The 11,328-nt window shown below is 41.5% G+C and overlaps 1 protein-coding gene across 1 annotated transcript in view; it reads right to left on the reverse strand.

The window, feature by feature from the left end:
* Window positions 1–1,601, reverse strand: part of LMTK2 (lemur tyrosine kinase 2) — a 44,509-nt gene extending 42,908 nt beyond the window's left edge. The window contains exon 1 of the mRNA XM_035339356.1: window positions 1,256–1,601. Within this exon, the coding sequence (XP_035195247.1) occupies window positions 1,256–1,403 (148 nt within the window). The 5' untranslated portion in view covers window positions 1,404–1,601. The remainder of the gene's footprint in view (window positions 1–1,255) is intronic.
* Between the last annotated feature and the right edge of the window lie 9,727 nt (window positions 1,602–11,328).

The following is an 11,328-nucleotide window of genomic DNA, read 5'->3' on the forward strand; positions in this document are numbered from 1 at the left end:
CCCTAGCAGTACTATACTTACCATACCTAATTTAGCCTTTTTTTAAAAAAGGCAACTCTAAGGCCATTTCCTGTAATATGTCCAATCAACTTTTCATTCTGACAGCTAAGCTTTTTGCCAGTCATAGAAATTATGTCTTTAGCTCCAAGCTTTGTAAGATACATGATAGTCCTGATAGCAAAGGAATTTTTATTAAAATAAAAAAACTAGACTACTTTGAGAATACTTAATGCAGACATTGACACCTAGCTTTAAATAGAAAAACTAATAAAATGTCAGGAAAAGACAGACAGAAAAGAAAGAAACCGCCACACAGACCTGACTATGCTGCCTTACCTAGGGGCTGATGACAAGCCACCATTATTTGGAAAATCTTTAAGCGTTTCATAAATGAGAAAGTTATCATTTAGTCTCAAAGGAAATACAAATGTGACTGACAGTTCTCGGTTTTTTTAGAGGCTTGCTTTTATAGCAAGGCTGACCTCAAGGAAGGCTGATGGAAGGAGTAACTCATGAACAATTCTGATTTTTTCTTGGAAGAAAATAAATGAGAAAAAATGCACAGATCCTGCTAAAGGCAGCATGCGTTCCACTGCCAGTTTTGATAATTTCTGTGGACCAGCAACCAAATTACCTAATCTCTGTGCCTCAGATCACTCTCCCTCCCCACTGCTGCTGCTCCTCCACTCCAAACGTAGTGTCTATCTCAGCTGCTAAACTCTTCGTGGCTAGCACTGAATCTCGGCATGCATTCAAACCAAGCCTAACCAAATTCTGTTCTAACACAATTTTATGCTTGCAAGCCCCGATAAAACACACACACAAAAAAAAAGGTGGTTGTTAGCTATGCGCACTAATAAACCTTCCAGCAGTAATTCCTAACGTTGAGAGAGCACATTTTTCATTCTGTGTCTCTAGGATTATCAGGAAAAGGAGGAAGGGAAGCAGAGGCAGGCAGCGTTACCTAACGCATGACAAACAAACACGAACTACATGCTTGCTTAAGGAGACGAGGGCGCGGGGGGACCCGGCTAATCGGGCCGGAAACGAGGAAAGCGCCGTCTGCCCTCGGAGCCTCCACCCTGCACCGGGAGCCAGGCCGGGCGGTCCCCACGGAAAAGAAGAAAAATCCCGCGGAGCTCAGCGCGGTGCCCTCCGCAGAAGCACGGCGTGTCGCCAGACACGGGCGCATCACGCTCCCTGCAGCGATGCACGACCCCCTCCCGCCCCCCCCCCCGAACCCGCCGCGCCTCACCTGCCGCTGCTGGCGGGAGCGGAGCCGCCCCGGCGGCGCCCAGGAGCAGCGGGAGCAGGAGGGCGGCCGGCAGGCCGGGCCCGAGGGGCTGCTGGCCGAGGGGCTGCGGGCCGGCCCCCCGCCGCCCGGCCCCGCCGCGCTGCCGCATCCCCTCCCCGCGCTGCCGCCCAAGCCGGGGCTCTCGGTTCCCAGCGGCCCTCAGCGGCTCCCCGCAGCCCCCAAGGCGGTCGCTGCCCCCCGCCTCGGCAGCGCGGCCGCTCGCGGCATCAGCCCCGCAGCCCTGCTCCCCTCACGGAGCCCCGCCGGCCGCCGCCGCCGCCATCTTCCGGGCTACCTGACGGGGAGGGTGTGGCGCGCTACTGACTGACAGCCCAGCGGACCAATCAGCCCACGTCTCGCGATAGGGAGGCGGGAGCGCTGGGCGGCACAGGGCTGAGCGGTGACCGGCAGCCAAGTCGGCCAATCGCTGCGGGCTGGGCCGAGCGAAGGCTGCGGCGCGAGGAGGGCGGGACGCATTCGGTGATCAGCCCGCAGTTCGGGCCGTGGAGGGGGGGGGGGGCTTCTTCGGCATTGAAGGCTCTCTCCGCCAATCGGCGAGCAGTGCGGGGCCCGAGGGCGGGACGAGGAGCCCGGCCATGCCCGCGCGCAGGGCGGGGGGAGTCCCTCACAGGGCTGCCCCCTGCAGGAGGGGCGTGAGGGGGCTGAAGGGAGGCGGGAAGGCGCCCGGTGCCCGCTGCAGCCCCGGCTTTCCCCAGGCGGGACGGGACCTTGTTGTTACATCGGGGCACGAGCACGGCGCAGAAATAAGGCCCGACCTCGTTTATGTTTGTAATCGTTCTGGTTTTACAGGGCATGAAGATGAGGTGATGGCTTTAAGCAACGTGAACAGAAGCGTTAATCCCAAGCAACCAGACGCTCCATATAGTGAAGAAATGGAGAAATATCATACAATTCGCTAGATTTACAGTTTCCCAATAACTTAGCAGAAAAGGCTAATTATGTCAAGGTTATATAATGAATCTGGGAGCACAAGTTGTCCAAAGCAATGTCCTACGAGCACACCCCTGGGACCTCAGGAAGGGAAAGCTTTGTGCTCCAAGCAGCTCTGAGGACACGACGTTCAGGAAGACACAAACAGAAACCAAAATCCTTATCTCAAGTAATTTTTTCTAGGGTGATTTTTCTCCTGCCATAGACATCAACTGAAAGGCTAACTACTTTCTTGCTACGAAGTCTGTGTCTGCCCCAAGATACATTCTCTCCAGCTTGAAGACACTAATTGTATTACAGAACGTCCCCTATTTTTTGAAGTGTCCTAATTATTCTTCCAAGTGAAGTATTTTACTTGAATAGAGACGTGGCAGACAATCTTTTGTCGTTTTAGTAAACTATTGTTAATGCATTATGCTGCTCCTTGTGAATGTTTTTAAAGCAATAGACAGCTCCAAATTATTCCTTGCCTGGCTGTCCATAGATTTTAGATTTGGGAAGGCAAAATAGGGCCTCTTTCCTTTAAAATCAGTGATACGTAATAAGCAATATGTTACACAACATCTATTTTTTTTCCTATATAAACAGCTACTATGTTAATTTAAATAGTTCTTTATGGATTTAAAACTGGTGCTGGTGACAAGCCTGTAGTCTGGTCTTTATCTACACATATATAATATCCACTGGAAACTTCAAAAATATTCCTTTATTCTTCACTCTACCAAATCTCCCTTCCGAATATGGACATCAGGGCTGGGGCCTCTGGATGTGTTTTCCTTCTAGCTGACACTTAATCCCCTTTAATGATGGTTATTCAAACTACACTGTGCTATTATGGTATAACTACATGGGCAAATCTAATTTCTACCTATCACTCTGGTTTCTCGGGTATATGGTATTTCTGAGATCTGTCACTGGCTTCATGCAAATTCCATAAGCAGATAATTTTGAGGTTCATAGCAGCTACAGACTTCAAGTTTAAAACTTCTCTTGTAGCCTAGCAGCAGGTTTACAATGTAAGGGTGTTCTCACTTCAACAGTGAAAACAATTCAGTGCATTTTAAACACAGCAGACTGCTTCACTTTACAACCCACCCCATCCTAATTGAATGCTAGACCTTTGATGTTATTTGCTGATAAAGCATCATGTTGTAATATTATCTGGGAAGTTATGGTAGCCTATCATTAAAAGGACTTGTCAGAGCACTATTCTATAATGACAGTACACTTAAGGTTAGCTGTGAATTAGTCATTGGTAGAATACGAAGTTGAAGCTACAAAACCAACCCTTCCAATCCTTTGTTCTACGTGTTAGTCACAGTTACTCCCTATCTACAAATATACCACAAGCATCCCAAAAACAAAGACAAATCCTAATCTCCTATCTGCCATCATCAGGAATGTTACAATTCACTCATTTCCCGTTTCTAGAGCTGAACATTTGTAGCGACTGTACGAGAGTAATGGGATGAGCAACCTAATGCCAAGGAATCCAAAAGGTACTTATACAGAAAATATATTTACTTAAATAAAAGAAAAATCTTCCTGTACACAAAATGGGATGTATTACCACATCGCAGCCTCATGTTTCTTGATTATGCGCTGTTATCACTGCCAAATTACTGAAGCTGCTGTTCCGTGTGGGAGGTGTTAAAACCTTTTTTTAGAGAAGGATAATTGGATCAACTAAAGGATGTTGATAGTTTTATTTTCAGTTGATTTTCTTAAATATTTTTGATAACATTATTGGTGTGGAAGGAATATTGTCTAGCAGACTGAGCAAGTTGCCAGAGGGGTGTTAAAGGTCCTCAGTGTAACTGTGAATAATGCCCCAAAATATTCACAATTTGCTTACTACAAAACAGTACCACTAAGCATCAGGAACACAACTGAAAACAGAACCCAGGTCTTTATTCCAGGCCACTGTTTTAAGCATAAAGATTAGTTTCTGTATATACGAATGTGCCCAACACCTCCTCTCCCCAAAAGGAAAATCTCTCATCCCTTTATGCGTAATATTTTCCTTCACTGTCACTATTCTCTTTTTACATTAAACAGTAATTTGCTCCACTACCTGATAAATAGGAACAAATTTTAACCTCCACTTTCAGTCACAGTGACCAAATAGTGTTTTTATATAACTAGAGACATCTTCCTCAGTTCACTGCTGTTCCAATACTACAGCCTACAAAAGGATTTTATATAGCTCCCGAGAAAAACTGGCTAAAGAAAAGCGGGTTTAAAACAATGAGTAATTTGCTTATTTAAGTCAAATGTTTTCCCCTCATTCTGTATCTGTCACTCTAAAATGGGTTTAGAACAGAACTCCCTGATTTCTTCCCACAAATGCTTAAGCTTGCACATGGAGAGAAAAACTCCTGAAAAACATGGCAGGGCATATTGTGAACTGCTGGCAGAAAGTTCCATTTATATGAATTTAAAAATGCGTTAAACAATGAACCAGCAGCTCTTGTCATAACCACAGAGGAATTACATTCTTCTTGGGAAATATTTCAGAATTAGGTTTGCATCTGCCACTGATGTCCTTGCAAACTTAGTAAAAAATTCATTTCTGTTGACTCAGGAATAGCTACTGTATTTTGATGGCCCTGATCTGGAATGGTGCTGCCTACTTTGGCTTCAGACAGGTGGGCTTTCAAGAGGCCTTAACATGAAGACATGAAGGTGGATCATATTTTTAAATATGCCTTTTATGTTGTTTAAATATTCCATTTATGTTGTTTATTAAATCAAATTAATTTCCTTTTTGTCCACTGAACCATCCTAAGGACTCAATTAAATTAATCTAATGAATGATTTGTTATAAAAGAGTGTTTAAGTACTCCCTCAAGAAGGCATAAGAAGTGCCTTTTTATCAGTATAATTTTCTTATCAACAGAATTTCATCCTGACTTGAAAGAAATAGTCATGAGTGGGCAAATTTCTTTCCCCAGGTATTGCTCTCTGCTGATGCTGCCAGCCAAAATACCAGTTCTACCAATTTTGGAACTCTTTTCTTTATGAAGATACTCTTTTCTTTATTTAGATGTCTAATGCTGGACTGAATCACATCTGTGTTTTAAGGCTTTCTCTAGAACCCTGCACCAACTGTTTCAGAGAAAACCAGATTTAGCTAAGTAATTTCCATTAATAAGACAGGAAATGCAAAACGATGACCTTTGTGTAAAGGTGTCGTACAACTTTCATAGCTGTATTAGATATTCCTTGCCGTCCTCTCCTATGTGTTATTCTTCCCTAATTATTTTTAGCAAATACTGAGCTGTATGCTCTATTAAGTTTTGTTCCAGATGCAGGAAAGCAATACTAAATAGAATGAGAAACTATTTAGTCAAAGGAGTGTCTAATGCAGTACTGATCTAAATATACATTATATGTGTCAAAGGAAAAAAGCAAGGTGGAAAGAATATTCTCACAAATAGATCAGGTAAGATGCAACTGCAATAGATCAAATAATAAGGTCTCAATTCAGTCTTTCCTCACATGGTACTTTCATTACAGTAATAGTTGTGGAAGCTGTTCAGCAGCTCTCAGAAACTTGTCCTATCTGAGATGACTGAAATAAGCAAGCATTGCTGCTTAAGGTTTCAGCACTCCTGAACAGCACTCCTGCAACAGAATAATTTGGCAATGCTTTAGCCAAAGGGCATGGGTTTAGTAAAAAACCTACAAACTGTAGAACCACAGCTTCTGAAAACAAACAAATTAATTAGCCACAGGCTGCAATGAATGGTCCTGTAATTAGTATCTTGCTGGTGTATACTCTATTCACATACGCTTGCCAAAAAAGCAGTGTTTGTTTCTTGATGTCTAAATCAGGAGGAACCTCTCCATCACAAATCCTTTCAATAAAGGAAGATAAACATTTTTTTTTTAAAAAAAAAAAAAAAAAAAAAAAACACTACACAATTTGCATGTCTCCATTAAAAGTAATGTTAATACTAAATTTTGAAAATATTATACATTGCCACTTAAATGTGTCACCTGTTGAAAGAGAAGAACCAAATGAGTTTTTCAGAGCTGTGTTTGGAATCCTATCAAACTGGGTGTACCTGGTCAACCTGCCTATTAATGTAATACTTTCCATTTCCAAGATACTTTATATTGACTTCATGAAAATAGTTTAAAAAAAAAACTCATACAAGTACTATTTCTCATTAAAATTGAGCAAGCTGAAGCTCAGAGAAGATGAAAGGACAGTTTTTTACACATATAGGTACACATTTTAAGTATCTTTAATAACCTGATCCTAAATAATTGGTCCACAGTTATACCAGAAATTGGTCTTAGACCACTTTCATTCCCCTTCACTGGACTCCAATTGGCTTCCAGACTTAGTTCTAGTGAAAGCACAAGCAAAGTCTTCCTGCTAAGGATCAGTATACATACTGGGGGAAAACTCATCCCAGTTTGGAAATAATTGGCAATACTGCCAGAATGAATTTTAAACAGGAGTATTTGAATCTAGAGGCCAGATCCAGAAAGGGATAAATAAAATGGAATAAGTAAGCTCTAATACACAGACATCTGGTGTTCTTGATGCTTTAAGATAAAATTTACATTTGGAAGGAAATCCACAAGGATTCAAGATTTAACAGAAGGTGCGGTTTGTTGAAGCCATGTAGGGGAAGAAAGGATTTACCTTGTACTGGACTGCTGATACTTTGTGATCTTTTTTATTCCTGTGTTAATGAACGTTGCCTCCCAGAGCACTGACATTCAACATGACCTACTGGCTGGAAGCCTTAGGCAGAGAAGAATCGAGATGAATCAAGACAAATTAAGCAGGATCAGGAAGAATCCTGCCAGCTGAGCAAGCAATATATCCAGCACATGTATACTGGAAACATAACTTTTGATACCTTCATTTATTTTTCATAGTTATGGGTTCAAAAGACAGAGTTCGGAACAAGAATGGCTTATTGAAGGTAAGCATTAGATGTAAGTTTCTGTAGTGTTTACTAATCAGAACAGAAAGTTGTATAAAATCCTTCAGTGAAAATTTGTTACAGAGAAGACAATCAAAACCAGTGAGAAAAAAAAGGCTTAATGCCCCAGACAAGAAACAACTCACCGAAAACAAATTGCAGGCACATTTTAAGAGAGCACTTTGGCACTACTAAAGGACTTCTTATTTTAGAAGTTTACTCATTAATTTTAACTGGTTACTTACAAAAAACAAACAGACCTGAAATCTGTAGCTTATTTCCCTTACCACTGCAGTCTGGGAGTCTAAAGATCATCTAAGAATCAAAGGCCTCCTGTCTTCCACAATCTCTTCTTCATCTGTTTAATAAGACTAATCCAAATTATTTAATTTGGATTAATTACAAAGTTATTTAAAAGTTCAAAGTCTTACAGCAGAAGTTGCTTTGGTAGTAGAATTATAAAATACAAGCAGATAAAAAGAGAGCAAAAATTTAAGTGAGGATAATATTTGTGCAACTGTTTTTTCATCTCAAATGTTAACAAGTGAATGAACTCAACTCATTCAGTAAGGGGGCATTCTTTTTCCTCCCCATTACAGCATCATAGCAGTATTGCATGTACCATAAATTCCACATTATATTGTTCTGGCCATATCCTGCTAGGTGAGCATGTGCAGTGAGGCTGCTCATGTGGTTGATATTCCTCATATCTGCAGGAATTTGCCTGATTTTTTAACTAAGGAACTCTAGGAAAATCCAGGGAATGATCCCATGTTGTACAAGCACAGCTACTCAAGCAGGAAATATAGTATTTTTCCAAACGCTCACCCTTCTGCTACTTTCCAAAGCTTTGACTAAACTGGAAAGGTCTAATTTCCTTCAATAAATGTAGTTACCAATTTCCTCTCCAATCCAGAAGAGGAAAAAAATATCCAAATCAAAAGTGCATTAATCCATACAGAGAACTGGTGCTCTCCTTTGGTGTTAAAGCAACCTATCAACCAGTAAATATCCTGAGTAGGATGTTGGTGAAATATCCAACATCACAGAATCCAAATGACTTCTGAGCAGTACCAAGGAGCTTGATGATAAATTGCTGGCTATTTATGAATCTTGTGAATCAAACTCTATATACACTGAATAATTAGAAACAACTCATGGCTGACAAGTTGCATTTTTTTCTTCATAATTCTTAAATGTAAATTACTTGAACATGAAGTAAATTCAACGTAAAGGTGCAAAGACAACCAACACTCAAGGGCTGTTTGGATATTCAGCAAGAGGAGGTTTTTTGTTTTTTCTTTTAACCAAGAGGATGTGCTGTTTCAGTGCTGTAAACTCCCTGGGGTACACTGACTATCACTATCAATTGAGGAAATGCATCTAAGAGATTAAACTATAAGAGAAAACAGTTAACAGCACCTTTGCCAAAATTTTCATTATTTTACAAGCACACGCTACCAGATCTAAGTAATTCTGATCATCTAAAAGTTTTTAAACACAGCAGATGAAGTACATGCTATAAGACATCAGAGAATGTTCAAATCACATCTGCTTGGAGTTTCCTCTTAACACAAGAGCAGAGCAGGAATATTCTACCTAAGAAAAAAATCTTTCTGACATCATGAAGCACATAAGCATACAAAACATGATTTGATCCCATGTTATGAGCATGTATCATCAGCACACGGCTGGAAAGCTGCCCAACAAGCTGACAACTTCTGAATTAACCTTGTGTGATCACAGCTCAGGTTATCTATTTATAAAGTCATACCACAGGTGTTGCCTGCAGTGGGATATTACAATAAGCAGCAGCTAACAAAGCTATGCTCATTTTGATGCAACCCAGGTGTTCAGTTGTGCCTTCTCAGTCTTTTTAGCTAGTGCTCTCAATTAGAAATTCAAAGAGCCTGGCATCTGGCACAGGAAGACAACAGAAATTAACATTATCATTTCCCAGGGGTAATGGATTAAACATGGCTTGCACCTGCTCTGTTTACTGCTGAGCTGGCATTTTAGAAGCAGGATTATCACTTAGACCCTTTCATTGGTTTTTACATTTTACAGCTTATCCATCCAGTGCAGCATGGACCACTCTTTAATTTGACCCAAATATAATCTTTATCCCACACAAATCTCTAAACACATTTATTTTAATTAAAGACTTGTCTCAGAAATGCTGAATCACTCAACATAGGTAACGGAAAATGTTATTTTTATCAAGCATATTAACACAACTCGTTACATTCCTACACACTGCTAATTCTCCTTTCTTATATCAGCATATTCCACTGCTTTTTGTACATAAGCTGAAACAGGTCCGATTTTCCCTCTGCCTGACATTTGATTACAGTTGTTGGAGATGAGAATAGTTCCAAGAGCTTCCCTCTTCACTGGCAGTGTTAAACAATTAGCTAGTCCCACCACTGAGAATGGGTTTGTACACATGTCCTTGCTGCAATGTGCTTTGCTCCAGCTGGCAAATGCAGACCTGGCAATAGTCCATTACTGTTCTCCACGCTGACCTACATTCCCAGCCTGTGCAGACCCATTGGAGAGGAAATATCCCCAGGAGGATCACTGGTCTCATCTACTGGGACTCTTACCGTGTAAAGGAAGTGCTAGTAGTAGTGAAAGTGTAGATAGAAGGATCCTACATCATCAAGATGAACACTAAAGGCAGGAGATCTCGCCTGTGCGCCAGCATTGCTGGCCAATGATTCCCAGGGAGATATGAACGGGACCAGCCAAAGGCAGAGCCCAGGCTGCCCTGCTCCACCGACAGTGGTGCTTTGGCTCTCTTGCAGGTGGCCCAATTCGTGTGGAGGACTCTCCCTGCTGTCAGAGGGAGCCCTGAGTGAGGAACACGCAGGAACTCTGCCATGGATTGGTTTAGCTGCCAAAGAGCTTGCTGGTGCATATTGCTCCCCCTGTTTGCTCTTACTCCTTTTCTGCTTTGTCATTGTGGTCCTTGTTTGAAATACCATTTTGTCCACCACTGAGAAATTTACATATATCTCTAGATGGCTCTGGATACTTTTTTGCTTTCTTTAAGTAGAGATTTGGACTACTGCATAGACTTGCAAGCCATCACAGAGTATCAGAGAAAGCATGCTTGGTGCTGCACAATGCTCAGCCCCGTTAAAGAGCCTAAAAAGTAAGACAAAGATGGAGGTTACCATTTGGGATACAATTGGTACGTAATAACTTACGGATTTGCTGAGCCCATGTTGAAGGAATCTTACATTTAATTTAACAGAAAGAGACAGCCATCATTCACATACTGAGAGAATATTCATTAAATTCAGACGGACCAATAAATTAGTTGGTGCACACAGCAACAAATGTATGGACAAAAAAAAAAAAAAAAAAAAAAGGAAGCTTTTTGAATTCACTGCTACTGCATAACAATGCACTTGTGATTATTACAAGCTGAGATATGCAATTGGTCAAGCATTTTGTGTAGGTAACTTTGAGCCCAATACATCATCTGGCCCAGGAAATGCTGGGAACAGCTACCATTTATAGTCATGTTTATTTACACCACTCTGGAAATGAAATAGACTTTTACACTGGGTGTAATTGTTTACTGCCTGATCAGCCTGTATCAGTCAGCAAATAAGACACAGTCAAATGGATTTGAAGTAGTCCAGGCATGCAGGTGCCCTGTGATGCCCACTGCATTATTCCTATTATCCCTTTGCTTTTTGCTTCTTCTGCCACAAGAAGATTTACTATTTGTGGCAGAGGAACTCAGACTCCTGCCCAGCCTTAAAAATACAAACAAAACAAAACAAAAAACAAAAACTGAGCAAGGGCAGAAAGGAAATTCCACAGATAGGTTTGCATGTGGTAGGCATACATAAGAATGGGTATAAAATCCTGAAGAAATGATGTCTAGTACTACGAATTCTGTAAAGCCTTTAAGCTGCCAGCAGCATACCTCTTTGACACTGCACTTTCTTTAACTGCCACAGACTTCAATGGCAGTTCCGGCCATTCACAGAATGAAGGGTGAGCCCCTAAGGGACTGATAAGATATTACAGAGATTACCAGAACGGAAGAACTACACCCATGTAGGGCTTATTCTCCTACAAAAGGGCACGCTAGGAAAAAAACAGTGTCTTCTAAAATGG

The sequence above is a fragment of the Oxyura jamaicensis genome, chromosome 14 (assembly GCF_011077185.1).
Source record: "Oxyura jamaicensis isolate SHBP4307 breed ruddy duck chromosome 14, BPBGC_Ojam_1.0, whole genome shotgun sequence".
Lineage (NCBI taxonomy): Eukaryota > Metazoa > Chordata > Aves > Anseriformes > Anatidae > Oxyura > Oxyura jamaicensis.